We start from the raw sequence: 18958 nt of genomic DNA, 5'->3' as shown, positions 1-18958 counted from the left end.
TCAGACGGGCCGAAACAAGTCGAGTGAGTGCATACATCTAGCATAGCAAAAGAGGCTTTTCACATAGCAAAGTCACACAGGCCGATGACCGTAGAGAATCAGCAGGCAGCGGGACATTAAATATAAGAGACGAAGAAAAAAAAGCCCAAAGACCTAGAGTAAGGGAGAAAGACGAACAATGTGATATTCTGATATGGTACAAAGAAGTATGCATAAATGAGATAAAGGAAATAAAAAGAATAAAGAAAGGAAAGGAAAGAAGGGAGAGAAAATGACTTTGATAACGCAAAAACACTAGAAACTCAGCGATGGTAGAGAACAAGGAAAAGAAATAAGAGATTTAGTGAAAGCCCACATAGAGAGAAAAGTAAAACAAGAAAAGAAACTAAAAAGGAAAGGAACAGTGAGTGATGTAGGGCAGATATCATTCTATCTGCCACATACATAAAGCGCATCATTTAGCGATGCCTATGGCCATGGCCCCGTCTGGAACGCTTGGCGATACCCGCCAATGTACCGCCTGACATGGCTGGCGTAGATAAAGGCCGGGGAGATCCATGAAGGAAATCTCGGCTAGTATTACTGCTGCCACGTTCACGCCCGCTTCCGCCATTGTTAGATAGAATGTCGGAGCTACCGCGTGGACGGCTCCTATCGATTTCAACACCAGCGTCCGCTACTCGGTGTAGGGCTGGCTGTGGGTTTAATGACTGGGTCCTGTTGGAAACCATGCTGCTGTTCGAGCCGGCACTGACGCCGGCAGATACAAGGCGTTCACTTGTTCGTGGAGAACGGGGTAAGCGTCGTGAAGCGGTCAAGTTGCGCACAAGCTCTGCGGCAGGATCCAAATGGCTAGAGGGAGCTAGGCGTATAGAAGAGCGTGGTTCATGGCGAGATGTTGAATACTTGGAGGGGGAAGGTATAGAAGAAGATGGAGATGGAATGCTTCTAATTGACGTGCGAGATTGAGCTAGAGAAGATTGCTCGTCGCTTTCCTAACGACGTGAGCGAGGCTTCTCGCGATCTCCGCTGCCGCCAATGGGCGCTGCATTGACTCCCCCTGCAGGACCAGAATTATGGAAGGATATGCCACCATTACTGTTACTATTATTGTTGCTACCACCACTGCTCCCTAGAATGCGGATGTTGTTGGCATTTTGGTTATTTCCTAGCGATTGTCTGCCATTGTCGCCACCGCGGTGGCGATGATCACGATCTCTTCCGCCACCTCTGCGCGAATCGCGCATGTCTCTGGGCGGAAGGCCTGGGGGTGGGGGAGGGGGCGGTGGTGCATCTGAGCGATTGTTGCGGTCGCGCTCGCGGTAGTCACGAGGCTCCTTTTCACGATCACGATCAGGGCTACGCTCACGATGGTCGCGTTCGCGTGGTTGGCGTTCTCGTTCTCGCTGGTGGTCACGGCTGTTATCTCGACCATTGCGACGGCCATTGCCGCGGTCTCTATCGCGACCTCGATCGCGACGGTCACGGTCTGAGCGACTACCCCGGTGCTCGTCAGCTCCTTGAATTCGAGCTCTGTCACGATCGTCGGGGCGATCATTGGAAGGACCTGTGGGGACAGGAGGCTCGGGTCCTAAGGATTGCCGACCAGACCCATTTTGTCTACGGTTGCTGCGATCGCCACCTATAGACTGCTGCAAGGCGCTGTTAATACCAGCAAGTTGTCGTTGGCCACCACCAGATCTAGCGGAATTGCGCCCTTGAAGAGCCGAGGGAGTCAGATCCACTACCGTACTGCCATAGGCTTCTGAATTACGTTGACCAGAGTTATATTCTGCTCCCCCTCGAGGGCCACCGTTGGGCCGGTCTGAAGGTGTCATAGCTTGGGAATGGCCAGCATTTCTTTGATGTGCTGGTGAGGGCGCAGCAGAAGAAGACGGAGCAAGATTCACTAGACGGTCTGGATGAACGCCATGGCTACTCATGCCAGGATTGTTAGCAGAGCTGGATGGGGGTAGCTGGCGATGGCGATCATGAGGGCCCGATGGAGTATTAGCTGCAGAGCTTGACGTGTTTCCCTGGCGGGTGCCAGTACTTGAATCGTGACCTTGGCCTCTCCGTCTACTAGTAGATAGGCCAACTGGAGTACCGCCATCAGGCGTGCTTGGCCTGCTCATATTGCCGCCGCTTCCCCCAGATGGAGCGTTAATTATGGGGGTAGCATTGACACCTATAGACGGAGCATTACCTCTACCTCCAGGGCGGACACGGCCTCGGGGCCCTGATGGAACGTTTTCGGAGGCTTGAATTGGCTGAGAGGACCTTGCAGGGGCCTGGTCTTGCGAGCGCTGATGGCTTGCTTGACTCGAATCCTTATCATTGCGATCCCTATCTGTGCGATCAGAGCGGTTTCGGTCTGCGCGGTCACTAGAAGAAGCTTCTTTGGATTCGCGGTGCGAGGACTCATTTCGTTCACCGGCATCTTTGTCGCGTCTATCAGGACGGGAAGAATCACCTCTTCCCTCCCGACCTAAACGGTGGTCCTTGCCACCGTCACGCAGGTGTCGATCGTCTGTTCTGAAGTCAGCCTCTGGTCGGTCTCTGTCACGACGAGGCGAATGAGCCTTGCGGTCACTCCTAGACTCATCCCGTTGCGATCTACCGCTGTTGCGACTGCTTTGGTGCTGTTGGCTTTGAACCGAGGCATTTTCTGAGGGTTGGGTGCCCATAATAGCGGCTGCACGATCGGGATTTATGGGAGGTTCGTTAGTAGCTGCACGCTGCTGCTGCTGCTGCTCCTGTTGCTGTTGCTGTTGTTGCTGCTGCTGTGTAGCACCAGCTGGTGATGGGGCAGCTTGAGTGCTGGAAGATGGCTCGTCCCGTCCACGGTGACTGATTGCGCGATCTCTCCCAGATCTGCCTTGCCGTTCATCACGGCGAGAAGACTGCTCCTTGTCACGATTAGATGTGTTATCAGCCCCCCGTCTTTCTGGAGCTTGTGGGAGATCCCGGAGAGGCGGCCGCTCAAGGCGGCCATGTTCTAGGTTGGGATTGTTTCGAGAGTCCCGATCCCTGTGACGATCGCGGCCTTCGCGGCCCTCACGGCCTTCATCTCTGGCTTGAATGTTTTGTTCTCTGCTATCCCGGTTTACGTCGCGAGTAGATCGCTGATCACGTGCGTTCTCGCGGCCCTGTGATCTAATGGTTTGGCCAAAGCGATCAGCAGGTGTGCCAGCACTAGGAGCAGGTGGCCGAGAAGGCAGCCCTGGCACTCTATCAGGAAGGGCAGACGAGCGAGAGTTATCAGGACGTGAAGAGAAGTTGGTTAGACCTGCCCCACTATCGGGTCTTTTGGGGATTTGGAGAGATGGTTGCTGTTGTTGCTTAAAAGAGGCCCGACGTTCAGGCAGGTCACGGACTTCACCGTCTTCAGCCTCTCCAGATTGAGCTGTAGATTTAGCTTCAGACGAGATTAGGCGGCGGTCGCTGTGGCAAAGAAGCGAATCAAGTTAGCTAGGTACTCTAGGGCGGCATAATCGTGGCCCTGTCAGGGCGAAATAGTACTTACACAAGCCGCTCGGACCTAAACTCAGGTGCAGTGGGTCGTAGAGTTGATTTGGTCGTCTCTTGATTGGATTCAGCCATCTGCGAAAAGCCGTATTAGTTAGAGGTCATCATATATATGATGGAGAAAGGATGAGTCAGGACAACAAGTATGTACACCCAAACTAAGCATTAGATAAACTTACCGTGTTAGTGCGGAAGCTCTGTACCATCACCCACTTGCTCTTGCGGCGTTGAAGCTCAGATAAAGCGGTTTGTGCTGCTACAGAGAGATCCACACGATGGCCTTCAGCACTAGGCGAAGACTTGGAGCCAGATTCACGTTCGGCAATGCGGTTGAGCTGGGCTGTGAACTGACGAGCCATAAAATCCACGGCTGGGAAGCAGTCGAGCAAACACTTGAGGATAGTGATGCCATTGCGGATATGCAACCACTCGGAACCTGACATGGCCGATTTCAAGGCATTGAAGATGTTCTTGTGCCATCCCCAGAGAATATCTTTGAATTGGTCGTACTCGATCCAAGTGGTAGCTACATCATTTACATCAAACGCCGTGGCAAAGCCATGCAAGGTCCTCTTATCTGAGCCCTTGGCAATGCCAAGGGCCTCGCTCTCATAGACAGCCTTATCCTTGTGCCATCTAGAAAAGTCTGTCAAGATGCTCTTCAGGAAGCGGCCCATATTCTCTGCTTCACGCACAGTGCAAATGAATAGCATAGAACGCAAGCGATTAGCATTAAAGAGACGGTCAAAGAGGGCCATGGTTTTGAAATTTGCAGCGTTGTTGTCGTGTAGGAAGCGTACCATACGATATGAGAAGTCGGCCTCTGCTGGTGACAAAAGTAGGCGGGGTAAAAGACACTGCTCGATGATGGCATCAGAAACAGCATTGGGTGTTTTGACCGAGCCTTGAAACCAGTTGTCAATACGCTCATTCAAAAGTTCCAGGGTTTTCTTGCAAGTGGCACGGTGTTGCTTCCTTTCAACGCTGAGCTGAGATGCAATGTCGGCAAAGGCTTTCATTTTCTCAGCACGCTTAGAGATACCCACGTGGGTCATATCACTCCGCTCTTTGGAGACTTCCTTCGACTGAAGGATAGCGCGGGTATATTCTTTCTCATAGCGACCTTCGGGAACATAGATATCGCCCATTTGCAGGGCCCAAAAAGTGGTGAAGAACTCGGGAGTAATGCGTTCCCAGCTTTCAGGACTTTTAGTTTTGGCGATATCCTCAATAAGAGGCCGTAGTGTATCATATATGATGTTTGTTTGGGGTAAGGTCGTCTGCGTATTGTGTTAGACTCGTGGTAAGAATTAAGGTTGGAAAGTGGCAAAATAACATACCTTGGGGGCATCGTCCGCCATCTCAACATCGCCATCTGTTTCAGGAGCAGGCTCGGATTTATGCACGTTAAATGAAAGAGACCGGCGGCCTATCATAAAGGCGAGCGAGGCATCAAGCTTGTACTTGTCCATGAGCATTCCAATCGAAGGGGTGTTGCTAACGTAGTCGGCTGTGTCAAGGTTGTATCCAAGGAAGTCGAGGTATTGGATGAGAATTTGGTGAGAGTCGTCAACAAGCGATGAGATGTACTTGACGTGGAGCTGGTCGTCGTCAAGTGTGTAAATTGCGTTTTGTCGGTAGCGGGCAATATTCACAAGCAGCTGGCCAGCGAGTTTTGAGTCTACCAAGAGCTGAATGAGACGCTTAGAGCTCTTAGCGGAATCGAAGCGTTTATCCAGGCCGTTGATGAGAGTCTGACGACGTAGAGTTTCGTAGCCACACATAGCCATGATCTGGTCATCGGAGAAGTCCAACGACGGCACAATGCCGCCCATTGTCGTAACCAACTCCTTGAGGATGATCAGGTCGGTGCTGTTGCCAAGGGACAATTGTCTGTTTACGTACTTGAGCACGGGCGTGGGATTCATGATAGCAAATCGGCGAAAGACCTTGCCGCTGAAACGAGACAGAGCTTGTAGCCACTTGCTAGTGAGCAATACGGAATCCTCCTGGTGTCTACTGCGAGAGCCTGCACCAAGAGAAGACAAAAGAGACCATACAAGCACATCATAGGCTAGCTCGGTAAAATACTTGGCACATTCAACAAAGACCTCAATCAGATTGGCATAAGACTCAATCTGGTCCAAGGCTACCTTGAAGACAATTCCAGGAGACGAATAGCTGGTCTTTGCCAGCGTCTTTGCCATTTGCGCGATGTTGTCAAGCGATAAACGCTTCATGGTGCTGAGGGTCTCCAGACGCGTGCGATTAAAAGCAGTCCGAATGGCGGGCAGCCGAGAAATCGGGCCTTCATACCAGTCCGAATATATCTTATAGCGGGTCTGGATAGGGTACATTTGCAGAAGCTCCCACACAGAGTTGGCAACACTGGGATTGGCCTTTGTTAGGCTCAATGCAGGGACCAAGAGACGGCGGAGGAGACTCTCCCATCGGCTGAAATTAGTTCCTGAAGGATCGGTACGCAGGCTCCAAACACCAATACGTGTCAGCTTGGCGACAAGAGCACAGTCTGTACCTATCCTAACATTGGAGATGTTGAGAAAAGTATCACATAACGTCAACACATCCTCGACAGAGTGGCATATAGGGACATTGTCAGCCCACTCAGCCCAGTAAAACCGGTACTGAGAGTTGTCTTTAGTGTCAAAGGTGTCCGGGAACGGCCAGCGCAAAGCCCGTCGTGGGACAAACTTTTCTGTCTTTACAAAACCCTTAGGGGCCCCTGCTTGTGTATCGCAAGTGACATCACGTGGGGGGCATTCTAAAGGTGACAAGCCTTGGGGAGATGGCCGGGCCATTTCATAAACTTCATCAATGCTGAAATGACATATACGATGGATACGGTCAATAACCTCTGGATGCGTTTCTAGAACCCAGGGATACCTCCCTATCAAATATAGGGCCTCAGGAATGGCCCCAATAGTCAAGAGAGATGTAAGCAAGCCGACTTTTTGGTCTGACGGATCAGGTAGCTTAGGCTTTTCTTTTTCGTCATGAGTAGCTGATTTGGCATCATCATTCGATTTCAGGTTGTCACGAATCGCGCTAGGAAGCCCCATTAGTTTTGGAGTGTCGTCAGGGAGGGCTGCAGCCATAGCAAGTGCATTCATAGCACCGCCAGGACGACTCGCCCGCTCCTTTTCTTCCAGCTCTTTCATTTTACTATCCCGAAGAAGCTTCATCCCGTCCTCATCAGGCCATAGGTGAGAAACAAGGTCTGTGAGCGAAATAAAGCCGATTTTGATTAGAAGCGCGGCAAGATAGAGGAGATTGGCAGGAAGCACATCATCTGAATCACGAGCGTCGTGAGTGTAAAATCGGAGCTTGAAGCCCAACAATTGGGCGGCCGTGCGATTTCCAGGGGCCGGAAGAGTCTTAGTTTCCATGATCCAACGCCGCCGAGCATCAACCTGAGCGGCAGTATCAACATCACTGAAAAAGGCGCTCTGGGTTTGCTCGTCAACAACATGGCGACCGCTAAGCTCAAAGAACGCACGGCTATGAAGCTCACGGGCGCGCTCCCAGAATTTTCCATCACGCTCACGACGCTTGGCGGCAAGGGGAGAAGCTTCAGATTCATTTGTCTGCCACTCCTCGGATTCAGGCAGTGCCCAGTCGGGAAGACCACCGCAATAGGTGCTGTCAGCTGGCTTTTCTTCCCGTGGCCACCATGAGCTACACCGCAATAGTTTAACGTAAAACTGGAAGTGCTTGATAAGCATGGAAGCAAAAACATCGAGTGTAACGTCCAAAACTCGGCCGACGTCCAAGTCAAAAGTTCCGATGAGTGCCTTTATGCGTTCGAAGGTGGCACGGGCTTGCGTACCAGTAGGAGGGCCAGCATTTCCAGCTGTGAAAAGTTCGGTCATGAGCTTAGAATATCCTTCAGTCTCTTCGCGAAGTAGATTGTAGTTTGTTTGCCGATATAGTTGATTGGTAGCATGACGGATGCCCAGCTTAGGGAAGGTTTCGCGAATAAGGCCAAGCTTTATCAAGAGTTGGGTATCGCACAGCTCGCGAAGCATCATAGGCTTAACGCCTGTCGCCTTGAGAAAATAGATCAAGTGACTGCGATATCTCGTAATGTCGTGCTCGAAAATTACATTCAGGGTATCCGCAAAGTGGGCATGGGGCTCGAAGCCATACTGATCGACAGTGCTGTTGATATTGTCCTCATCGTCATGGCGGCCAACACCATGGTTACCAGCACCCTCATTAGAGGGGGGAGGTCCAAGGATCTGTTTCATAGCCTCGCCAGCATCGACTGGCTGCAGATTGCCACTCAGAACAGACCATATTAGGTCCTTAGTCCAGTATGTGAGCTCGCGGTAGTCGCCACCGCTCACAAGTTTAGCCGCAGAGTCGATAATCTCGTCTCGGCCGCCATTGTTCCATTTTTCCAGGACATCACTCGAAAGTCGAAAGTAATCGTATTGAATCGAGGTATCGAGGGGTACGAAGGGCGCATTATCTGGGGCATTTGCGTCGGGATTCGCCTTCGCAGCACTAGTAGTTGCACTCAATGCCGAGGTGTTGGAGGCAGGGTTGGCATTGAAGGTGAAGGGAGACCCAGTTGTATTGGGAGGAGCAGAAGTTGTGTTAGCTGCCTGGGACGAAGAGCTGACAGGCCGCGACGATGGACTAAAGGCTGTAGAGACGGGAGATGGGCCATTGTGAAAACTGTCCCTATCACTAGTGGGGGTATTGGAAGCGTGAGGATGAGAATTCAACGAAATGTTGTTTGGATTAGGCCTATTATGAATGTTGTGTGGGTGGTGAGCGTTGTGCGGATCCCGATGATCGTTTCTGCGGCGGTTGCGGCGATTGCTAGCATCATCACGATCGCGTGGGAAATTATGCTGATCATTGGGCTTGTGAGGCGAGGGCCGATTAGAGTCTTGGGCGCCATCGCGCTTGCGCTTGTTTTGGGGAGCCATTGTAGAGAGAACAGTAGGGAAGAGAAGAGGATGAGATCGTGGTTGTCGCAAATTTCAATCGGCGAAGGAGGAGAGCCGAATCGATAATTCGGTGGACAAGGGAATAAAATCCCAAGTACGCAGCAGATCCGAGAGAATAAACTTTTATCGGTAGCAAAAAAGACGAGGATAGCAAAAAAAGTATCACGACCACGTGAACTCAACAAGTCAGGTTGTTGGACGATTTACTCGTCGACGATTGGATGCAGCGTACAAGAGCAGGATTTTTAGGGCGACGAGGGAGAGGCCAGTCGAATGAATGGTCGCCAGAAAAAAAAAGAGAATTAAAGCAGAAGCCCAGCAACAGTTAAGAAAGGGAAAAAAATAACAATGAAAAGTAGAAGCAAGCGCGCCCTCAAAAAAAGTTCAATGCAGGTTGAAGGATGGATATGAAAAAGTGAAGAAAGGCAGCAGTCAAGCAACACACAAGGGAACAAATTCAAAGAAATAAAAATGAATGGATGAAGAAACGCCTTGTTTCGTTGATGATTTCCAAGAGGGAAGCCTCATCAAAGGCGTCTCGTCGCGGGTTTGTATTGCAAAAAAGCAAGAAGAGGTGGTTGTAGCGTTAGGAAAATTATCGCCAAGCTAGAGGGGAGACTTGACGCATCACGGCTGTTCCTGGGGTCGCGACACAAGGCTGATATATGTTATGACTAAGCAAGGCTGGAAGATAGCATGTGCTGCAATGCGGATAGATGACTTCTGCAATGCGCTTTATGCCGGTATTGTTTATTAGTGCAAACTAATAATTCCTTTATGTAGTCTTAACACGCAATCCTTGCTTCCTGTTGTCTCCATTCGTTCCTGGTCGGGCCGCTCGCTGTTCTTTGTCTCGAGACCTTTTACTCAAAGTAGAGATGGGAATGCTTTGGCTTTGATGGTGGAGGGGATTGAGCCTGATCTCTTTTAGATTCCTACAATACGGTACGTACCAAACCCTCAGGGCCTCAAAGTCTCAGGGCCTCAGAGTCTCATGGTCAAGCCCTCAAACACCTAAACCTCTTGGAGCAAAAAGGCTCAGCTGCAGCCGCTACCAGGCAGCCTTTAAGTGGACTCCTTGTGATGCCATCTTTGTGTTTTCTGATTCGTTGGCCAACTGTCACAGTGGGTCTCTGATTGAAGCTAGGAACAAGCCGCCCAAGTGGATGAGAGTCATACAGGAGTTGAACGCCAGCCTGAAAAGGGCCTTGAGTTCCTATTTAATCTGGCGTTCATTGTTCTCTTTTTCTTTTTTGAATTCCCTTTACATCTCCTCAGTCTTTCTCACGGGCGGTTGCGCTTTTTCTTAGTAGTCACACGTTGCTCTTTTTGTCTCTTCGTCCCTGGTCTTGGTTGCTCTCTACTGCTGGCTTCTCGTTCGCCTTATCTTATCTCCTCCCTAATCTCTCTATCTCTCTATTTCGTCATGTCAATGTTGCCCCAAGTCGAGGCCGTTTCTCAGGCCAACCAAACCCAAAAATATGGTCAGTACTATGACTAACATATACATGTCTTTTCCCTACTCTTCCAACATCCATTGTTCATTTTCAGCCTTCGCGTCACCTTCACTTAACACTACAATCCTCGCAACGCCTTCTACCCCGCTATCCACCCATAACCTTCCAATTCACCGTCTCCTCAATCCCAACTCTCCCGCCTTTGATAAAGAACAGTGACTGAATACTTCCAAGTAAGAACGCATTCACAACCCGAGAATCCGTTTGCCGCCTTGATCCCCGACCAGGAAATCGCCATTATCCCCCAGTTTACCCTCGAGTCCGGTGTCACCCTCTACAATGTACCTGTTGCCTATACCACCCGAGGCACCCTCTCACCCAATGCCGATAATGTCATGGTCATTTGCCATGCCCTGACTGGTAGCGCTGATGTCAGTGATTGGTGGGGTCCCCTTCTAGGCGGCCCCGGCAGGTCGTTTGATACATCGCGTTTCTTCATCGTTTGTATGAACAGTCTCGGCAGCCCATATGGAACTGCCAGCCCCGTCACGAGCAAGGACAACGACCCGAGCAAAGGCCACTATGGCCCCGAGTTTCCTCTGGCCACTATCAGGGACGATGTCAGGTGAGTTTTGGGTATCTACCATCTTACCGTACCAATACCGTAGCTAATCGTTCCTACAGACTGCACAAGATGCTACTCGATGATCTTGGAGTCCGTCAGATTGCTGCTGTGGTTGGCGGCTCATTGGGTGGTATGTTTGTTCTGGAGTGGGCCTACTTTGGCAGCAATTACATCCGCTGCATCGTGCCCATCGCTACCTCCAGCCGGCATTCTGCCTGGGGCATCAGCTGGGGAGAGGCCCAGCGCCAAAGCATCTTTGGTGACCCCAAGTATGAAGACGGCTACTACTCGTTTGATGACCCGCCTTCTACCGGTCTTGGGGCGGCCCGTATGTCCGCCCTTCTAACATACCGTAGCCGCGACTCGTTTGAATCCCGCTTTGGTCGCAACATTCCCGACGCTTCTAAGAAACAGACGATTACTCAGTCCCGTCCACCTTCCAGCACGCCAAATGAAGCCCACTTTCATATCCACAACGATGGCCACAAGATCAAATCCACTGCTCAATCCCGTGACGGTTCTGGCAGTCCCAATTCGCCAGTGACACCTACCGGTGCAGGCGTTACCTCCACCACAGCTTCTAGTCCGACTGGTACCACCAATAATATCACAACTCCCGCTACTACTACTACTCCCGAAAAACTCATTCCTAGCGTAGACCCACAATTCCATGGTCCCGAACGTGTCAGTGTTCCCTCTAGCGCTAGTTCTACTTCTCTGACCGGCGGAGACGCGCTTACCACGACCTACTTCTCCGCCCAGTCATATCTCCGCTACCAGGGCCAAAAGTTCGTAAAGCGATTCGACACCAATTGTTACATAGCCATGACGCGCAAGCTTGACACGCATGACATCTCACGCGGTCGTGCCACATCTATTGCTGACGCGTTGGCCATGATTGAGCAGCCTACACTTGTTCTTGGTATCGAGAGTGATGGTCTTTTCACCTTTGCTGAACAACAAGAGATGGCCGCGCATATCCCGAATGCACGTCTTGAACGTATTGATAGCCCTGAGGGCCACGACGCTTTTTTACTGCAGTTTGAGCAAGTCAACCACTACGTCCTAGCTTTTCTGAAGGAGGTATTGCCGGATATCATGGATAAAGAAGGCAATATGATAGAGGAAGAGGGCGTGGGCAAGCTCACCAAGTCAAGTGTGTTTGGCGAGGCAGAGGTAGAAGATATTACGGTGTGGTAAATTAATAAAAGCCAGCTAGTAGAACCATGATCCCGTTAAAAGCAGATATTTCAACTCGAACAAATAATTATCAAAAAAGCATGATGCGTTTGGGTTCTCTTCTTTTGCTTTCTCTTACACAAATGAATTCAAGGCCATAATTAGGAAAAGTAAAAACAAGAAACACGGGGAAAGAAGTTTATACATCAGTACAAAATGGTAGAAAAACAAATAAATGAGCCAAAAATAAAATAAAAAAGAATAGGAAATATCAATGATGACAAATGAAAGGGTGCCTATAGGGCAAGTGGAGAGTAGTAAAGGAAAAGAAAAGGGAAATGATAATATAGTAACGAATGTATGCCATAGACAATTATGAAAGTAATAAGTTCAGAAAGAAGTAGAGAGAAAAAGGGAAGGATAAGTTAGTAAGAAGCGTGGAGAGGGGTTTCGACTAAGTTATGACGATATGAAGATGCTAGAGGAGAGATGAAAGAGGAAGATAAGAGTTTGGGATTGGGAGAAAAAGCGATGAAGCCCATCAGAAAGCAGCACCAATTAGCCCAGTCAAACCCCAATCTTACCGTAGCCTCATATGCTCTCACCCATACGCTCCTTTGCTGCAATCCGCTTCTCCATCGCTTCCTTGAGCAAGTCTAGTTTGCGTTGTGTGACTGCAATAGCCTCTTTGATCTGCAGCTCGTCCATTTTCTCCTCACGCAGCCGATCTTCCACTGTACGTGATTCAGTCGGCTTTCTGCGCATTCCTGGCGTGGTGCCAGAAGAGGTTGCAGATGGATCACCCATCATTCGACCAAGCTGTACACGCTCCTCAAGCCAGTCCCATAACTGGCTTTCCTCGCGACGCCACATTTCTTCGTACGCTACAATGCGATCGGGGTAGGTCGGGAAGCCCATATATGCGTGAGCGCCACTATTATATACGCCAGTTGAGTGTGTCGTAGGCTGAGATCCAAAACCGAACCACGTAGCTATCATCAAGCCGGCAAGGAGGCCATACACAAGATTACCCGCGAGGAAAGGCTTAGCAATGTCCACAACTGGTTCTAGGAGAAAACGCGCTGGCTCTAAAGGTCCCCAGTTCGTTGGAGGGGGAGCAGGGGCAACAGCCGGAACAATGGGACTGGATTCGGCAGCATTGCTCTTGCGAGCCTTCTTCTTAGACTTAGTGGCGACGCCACTGTTAGTGCCAGCTCTAGGTCTGGTCGAGATAGCAAGGCGGATAGCTCCAAAAAGGTCATTGCAGTATTGCACTTGACCATCATTTGCACCCTTTTCAATGGGACCTATTATCAACAATATTAGCATCATGTCATCCTAGAATTGAAGACACTGCACTACTTACTTTTGATCCAGCTCTTTCCTGACCATTCTACCGTGCAGTTCACCTGTATACGTGTTTGGTTGTTTTCAGCCCATGAAAGGCAGTAATGTGTCTTGACTGTGAAAACGTTACCACTAGGCACATCAGGGGTTTGCGTAGACACAGTCACGTTGACTGCCTTGCTCAAATCTATGGCGTCCAGCGTCTCGGCAACGATGCACTTGGTCTGTTTCGGGCCAATGGGCGCATTTAAAGGCTTAATGTAGGTAAAGGTCCGTGTCTTGTTGTCAGAAGTCAAGCCTTTCCTGTCCTCGGCCGTGTATTCGGTGCACCTTTGATTTTCAACAATAAATTTCTGTATGAAATTGACGGAAGCTGGTCCAAAGAGTAGGTCGTAAACTTTACCCAAGGGAGCTGGCATGACATCGTCACCAACGACCCGGTCGTAGTGGTTAGCTTCATCACCGCAATCAGTTGGGCCATGGGTAGCAGGGCCAGGAAAGTCCTGCCCATTACCAGCTGCTGCAGGAGGAACATCACTAGTAGTGCCGCCGGTCCCACCAGTAGTTGAAAGTTTGCGGGTACCAGTCTTTTCAGTATCTGCTTCGGGAAAGCTAGTATTAGCCACGGTCACGGATTCCGGGGTACTGTAGGTGTTGTCATCGTCCTCGTCATAAACATCATCTTCTTCATCGCTACCATCTTCGGAACCGGAGCGAACATCATCATGTTGTAGAGGCACTGCAGGGTCATCCATCGTCTTTTCGGTCTTATCCGCAGTGATTTCAAGAGTGTGGTGGCCAAGCTTCCATATGTTAATGATGAGATCGTAAGTAGCATCACGGCTAGTGAAACTAGCAAAGATGTGCCTGTTTTGGAGAGTAGAAATCATGAGGCCATTTTTGAAAATGAGTGCAGTATTCCGCTTTTCGACAGCAACTATTTCATCGAACCGAATGACCAAGGTGGTTATCCAGCCAAGGATGTTGCTGCTGAAACACAGGTGACCTTCCGAGACATATAGGCGGCCTTGACACAATATTTCTCGCTGCAACGCACAGCTATAATCTTCAATAAGGTAATCATCGTCGGGAACGCTTTTAAAGAGCGTGTGGAAATCCTTGTTGCGTTTCTTGCTAGCAATCGCAAAGCCGGTGAGTTTAGGTACGCTCGTACTATATGGTGTGTGTAGTGGAAGAGACGAATGATTGGCGGCAGCAATGGCAGCTCCAATAGTGTTGCCAGTTGCTGCCGAGCCTCCTCTCTTGCGATGCCGCTCCAACGCACTTCTTATACTACCACTACGGTGGATACCAGCAGCCGTAGCCACGTTGGCGTCCCCATAGACACTATGGTTTGGTGAAGCATCACTAGTAGTTTGTTCGTACGTTGATCGAGAGTGTTCATCGGCACCCATCTCGGCAGGATGCTGAGGATCAGCAGGTGAAGATTCGGATCTTCCACGCAAAGGTTCATGAGCGATGTCATTCGGCATTTGGCTAGGATTAATCGAAGATGCATTTGCCATAGAAGCTGGATCATTGAACCCCAGTTGACTGAGACTGAGATCCCCAGCTCCAAGTGTCTTCACAGCCGGTTCTTTACGTTCCATTGCGGTTGGAATAGTGGGAGATGGAGCAAGCTCAAGCTGTGGAGTACTAGCCGATGCAGCTTCGGATACCGAGTTTGAAGTTGAGAGAGAAAGCGAACGCGTCTTTGTTCCTCGTGCAGTGCTGGCTGTGTTGACGATACTATTTCCAATAGATGTAGCAGCGCTTTGTGCAGCCGATAGCATAGACGATAAGAAGCCAGGTGATGAGACAGGAATATCAGGTACAGATTCAGGCGTATCGTTGGATGGTGTGTTGCTAGCACTTTCGGGGGTGGGTGAGAGAGGTGGACGTGAGATTTTGGATAGTTTGCTTGGCCCAGTACTCCCAGAACGGAGACGTCGTTGTCCTGGAAGAATTCCACTTGTAGAAACACGGATGATTGGCGGTGGTGGAGGAGGCTGTACTGCTGGACCGTCCAGTGATGGCGGCTCGAGAAAGGTTGAAGAGGGCGAAGAAAATATGCTTTTAATAGAAGACTTTGATGAAGGGACCTGCGACTTTGTTGGGGTAGGGGGAGTGTTTATTATTGCAAAGACGGGAGCCTTCGTACCGGTAGGGGGAGTCTTAGGAGGGGTTACCGAAGACTGGCTGTTAATTGGTGTAGGCAGCGAACGTTGGCTGGAATCCTGCGCCGTGTACAAAGGGGAGTCGTCCTCTTGCACAAGAGCTAGGGAGCTAGCTGCGGGTACTTTGGACGAGTCGTGAGACTCTGGCAAGATATCGCCAGGTTCTGAAGTAGAGCTAACCAAGCTTGAGTTGCTCCTCTTCACACGAAATATCCCACGTAGCTTACCGCCGGGCGATGGTGAGCGACGTGAGCCGGGGCTCTTAGTTAGTGCCAATCGGGTGGAACTGCCGTTGGCGGTAGTGTCAGAACGGCGAATGCGTGGGAAGGTCGAAGACTTGTGGGAGCTAATCTGGTATGAGGGGTCTGGTTGCGATCCGTCTCGTGATTCTGGGCGAGAGCGGGCTATTGAGAGGAGCGACGAGGTGGAAGGTTGGTTTCTCAATGTTGAGTAGGCAGAAAATGTGTAATTAGACGCGCTATTAACTGATCTAAGCAGCGACGCAAGTTAGGATTGTAACCCCGATGGTATCAAGGATGGTGTTGTGATGAAATAAATAGTTAGGCCATCGAAAGAGGGAGCGTTCAAAACGCCAAGGCGCAAGGTGAAAGCGGCCGAGGGAGGGAGGAAAGAGAAGGAAGAAAAAAGAGGGCCAGGACGGGGGGGGGAGGGTTTTGATTTGAGATAATCGGGCGAATAATGATACGGGGACAGAAGAGATTAAGCATCAAGGAATCAACCTTGGGCGATAGGTTGATGGAAAATAATAGGGAGAGAAGAGGGAAAAGAAAAGAAACAAAGCAGAAAACAAGAGGAAGGCGGTATTTGATTGGTGGGCGAATCACCAACTCTGACCACGCAAAATCACAGATTAGGCAAAGGAAGACAAATGCCTCCCCTCTTCTTCCTACTCTGCTTACTGTGCATAAGCACACACAACCAACGGCACATAAACTGTTCTTTGACTTTCAAGGACAGTTTAGCCCACGCCAAGTTTAGTGACCACTATTAAGTTCGGTTTTGTCACTTGACAGGGGTCTTGTTTGGGCTTGAGCTTGAGCTTGGTTTGCAGGGCAAGGGAGGGGACAAGGATAAAGAGGTTTTCTTTTGATACTTGATGTCTTTGCTAGTGCCTTGTAACATACGTAAGACAAATAAAACCATCACCTTGAAGAGAGCCTCAAACGAACAACTTTGGGAGAACAAGAAGAGGCCCAATCATCAAGTTATCAAGCAGCATGTGAAATGCAACCGACGGAAAAAAAGGAACAGATGACTTCTAATGCATATGGACAATGGATTGATGTGCAGGTAATTAAACTTACATGTCGAGGTCTGTGTCTTGCGGAGAAACGGATTGAGTGGTGGAGGGCGAGAGTGGTGAGCTGAAGCGCTTTTGCTTTTCTTCGCTACTAAAACTATTGCGAAGTCGTCCCCGGGAAACCCGAACGGGAAATCGGCCAGCCCGGGTATCCTCTTTTGGTGGAGTTGACAGAGAAGGGCTGGTCTGGCGCAGTCGTAGAGACCTTGACGCAGAGAGAGACGTGGGGGGGATAGGCGAAGAAGAAGGGGGGCTGATGAGTTCGGTTTCCTGACGAGAAGCACCCATGATATAAAATGACCCGGCGAAGTGGCTCCGAGGGAGTTGTTGGAATCACAACAGTGCACAAAGGAGAAGAGACGCTTAGCCTAGAGCAAAAGGCGATGTTTCGTTATGCTGTCGCAACACGCGCTATATCAACAGCGCCAAGCTATGTGCTCCGTAACTTGTCTACCAAGTACGTAGTGCAGTGCCTTTACGTGTAAGGCAATGGGGCAGCCAACAGGCACGCTGTAGGCAACTGAGCCGAGCAAAGAGACAAAGAAAAAGGGAGGCCTAAGGGAGAATTTAAGGCGAGACAAAGACGTGCCCGTTCCTGCTCAACGTGTAAGTCTGCGTCTGGAACAAAGCAAAGAAGCTGCGAAATAGAGATCAAGAGGTTTGGTGCTGTTGCTGTTGCTGTTGCTGTTGTTGTTGTTGCATTTAACGTGTGGAAAAGAAAGAAGAAGAGGAGAGGAAAAGCGCACATCAAGTCAGAAGCCAGAAGTCGAAACAAAATAGAAAGCCAGCCAGAAAATATCAGGAACACAGGACAAATGCCAAGACCTTACTAGAAGCACATGCATGCCCCCTCCCTGTCTCATGAAACCTAGTCAACCTTTGCTGGTGCTTTATTCTGTAGACTAAAACGCTCAGTAGCAAATAGCGAGTAAATGCTAGGAAATAATCGGCCAGAGCTCGCACGCATCCATGGATCCGTGGAAGGGATTAGAAAAAGGCTTCTTTTTTTCAGGGGAGACAGCGGTATCCCAAGGAGACGACGCAAGATCAGAGTCTAGAGACGTTGCGCTCAGACAAAGCAGATTTCGGGCATGTCGGAGTGTGATTGGCTGTAACTTTTCTGGCGGTGGTTTGTTTGAAGATCGGATCGCAGGGAAAAAGAATTGTCGTGAGGAGGAGAATGGGATGAGGATGGGAGAGGGAGAGAGAGAGGTCGCAGGCTACGAGAGGAGAAAGAAAGAGGAGAGAAGAGGAAAGTTCAATGGCATAATTGATACAAGGATAAAGAGAAATAGCGGCAGGAGAAAGACGGGGGAAAATGAGGGGGGCGTTGAAGTTCACAGCATCGGCACCAACACCACATGATGGGAAGGCTGCTAATGAATGCGGTAGGCACCCATTTTAGAGAGCAAACGAGGGAGTGGGGAGCAGGACTTTGCGGAAAGAAGGAAAAGGCGTTTTCTTGCCTTGTAGCTCGTAGCTTGAGCATCACGCCCTAATAGTGCAACAGGCAACTACTAACACCGTAGAGCTCGAAAGGCATTATTCGCCGTTTGTCTGTTGCCTTGGGGTTGGGATGGAATCCCATGTTGACAATTGAAAGGACGGAAAGGGAAGGAGCACCATTTTTTATCATTTTATTCTTTTACCCTTTTGCACCTTCCTCCCTTCTCTCCTTGTCCCCCTCTCTTTCTCCTCCTTCCTTCTTCTAGGGAGGAGGAAGAGCTGTCCGGGAAGCTGCCCAGCCCACGATGGATGATGTCCTTGCTTTCTTGTCCTCTATCTTATATCCTTGACCATGACACGCTGCAAAAACAGCAGTAGACAAGCCTTGCCCAGGCTGCAACCGGTTGGTCAGCATCATTCCAACAGTTGGCATACCAATCTTCCCCTGCTTCGTTCTGTCTTTTCTTGTCTGTACTTGTCTTGTTTTGAGCTCTAGACTATGTTCTTTATCACAGGCTCAGGGGCCGTCATTTCCGTACGGGGCAAGCTGCAAGAATGTATTGGTCTTGGCTTTGTGATTCTCCCAGTGCCATTTTTAGCTCTTTCGTTATGTGACTCTATGCCCCTTTTCATGCTGCGAAGTTGTACCCGTATCCGTGTTATACATACGTTACTCGTATAGCACTCACTATAAGCGCATCTACTTGCTATTGCTATACTTGCATGTCGTGCATCTGATATAATATATGCATCTGTACATGCATCCATACAACCCTCCACATCTCCACTATGGCGCATTTGCCTTATCCACTCGCACTCACATAACGCATCTTATCCTTCTTATATGCATCCCCCTCGTTCCCCCTTTCACGTCTGATGAGTCCAAGCTTTCAGGGCAT

General features: G+C 49.8%; 3 protein-coding genes across 3 annotated transcripts; 1 reads left to right on the top strand and 2 right to left on the bottom strand.

The window, feature by feature from the left end:
• Window positions 1–995: 995 nt before the first annotated feature.
• Window positions 996–8486, bottom strand: HOO65_010926 (THO complex subunit 2; the record flags this gene model as incomplete). Its single annotated transcript, XM_071005220.1, has 4 exons — window positions 996–3444; window positions 3527–3603; window positions 3708–4808; window positions 4869–8486. The coding sequence occupies 4 exons, from the start codon at window positions 8484–8486 to the stop codon at window positions 996–998; spliced, it is 7245 nt and encodes a 2414-aa protein (XP_070862748.1).
• Window positions 8487–9933: 1447 nt separating this feature from the next.
• Window positions 9934–11789, top strand: HOO65_010925 (Homoserine O-acetyltransferase; the record flags this gene model as incomplete). The annotated part of the gene is made up of 3 exons (XM_071005643.1): window positions 9934–9995; window positions 10203–10589; window positions 10649–11789. The coding sequence occupies 3 exons, from the start codon at window positions 9934–9936 to the stop codon at window positions 11787–11789; spliced, it is 1590 nt and encodes a 529-aa protein (XP_070862747.1).
• Window positions 11790–12359: 570 nt separating this feature from the next.
• Window positions 12360–16901, bottom strand: HOO65_010924 (putative membrane protein C20F10.07; the record flags this gene model as incomplete). Its single annotated transcript, XM_071005271.1, has 3 exons — window positions 12360–13075; window positions 13135–15770; window positions 16618–16901. 3 exons carry the CDS (start codon window positions 16899–16901, stop codon window positions 12360–12362), a joined length of 3636 nt encoding a protein of 1211 aa, XP_070862746.1.
• Window positions 16902–18958: the final 2057 nt, after the last annotated feature.

This window comes from Ceratocystis lukuohia (genome assembly GCF_044167205.1).
Source record: "Ceratocystis lukuohia strain C4212 chromosome Unknown Supercontig1_pilon, whole genome shotgun sequence".
Lineage (NCBI taxonomy): Eukaryota > Fungi > Ascomycota > Sordariomycetes > Microascales > Ceratocystidaceae > Ceratocystis > Ceratocystis lukuohia.
This window is presented reverse-complemented; position numbering and strand designations above follow the sequence as displayed.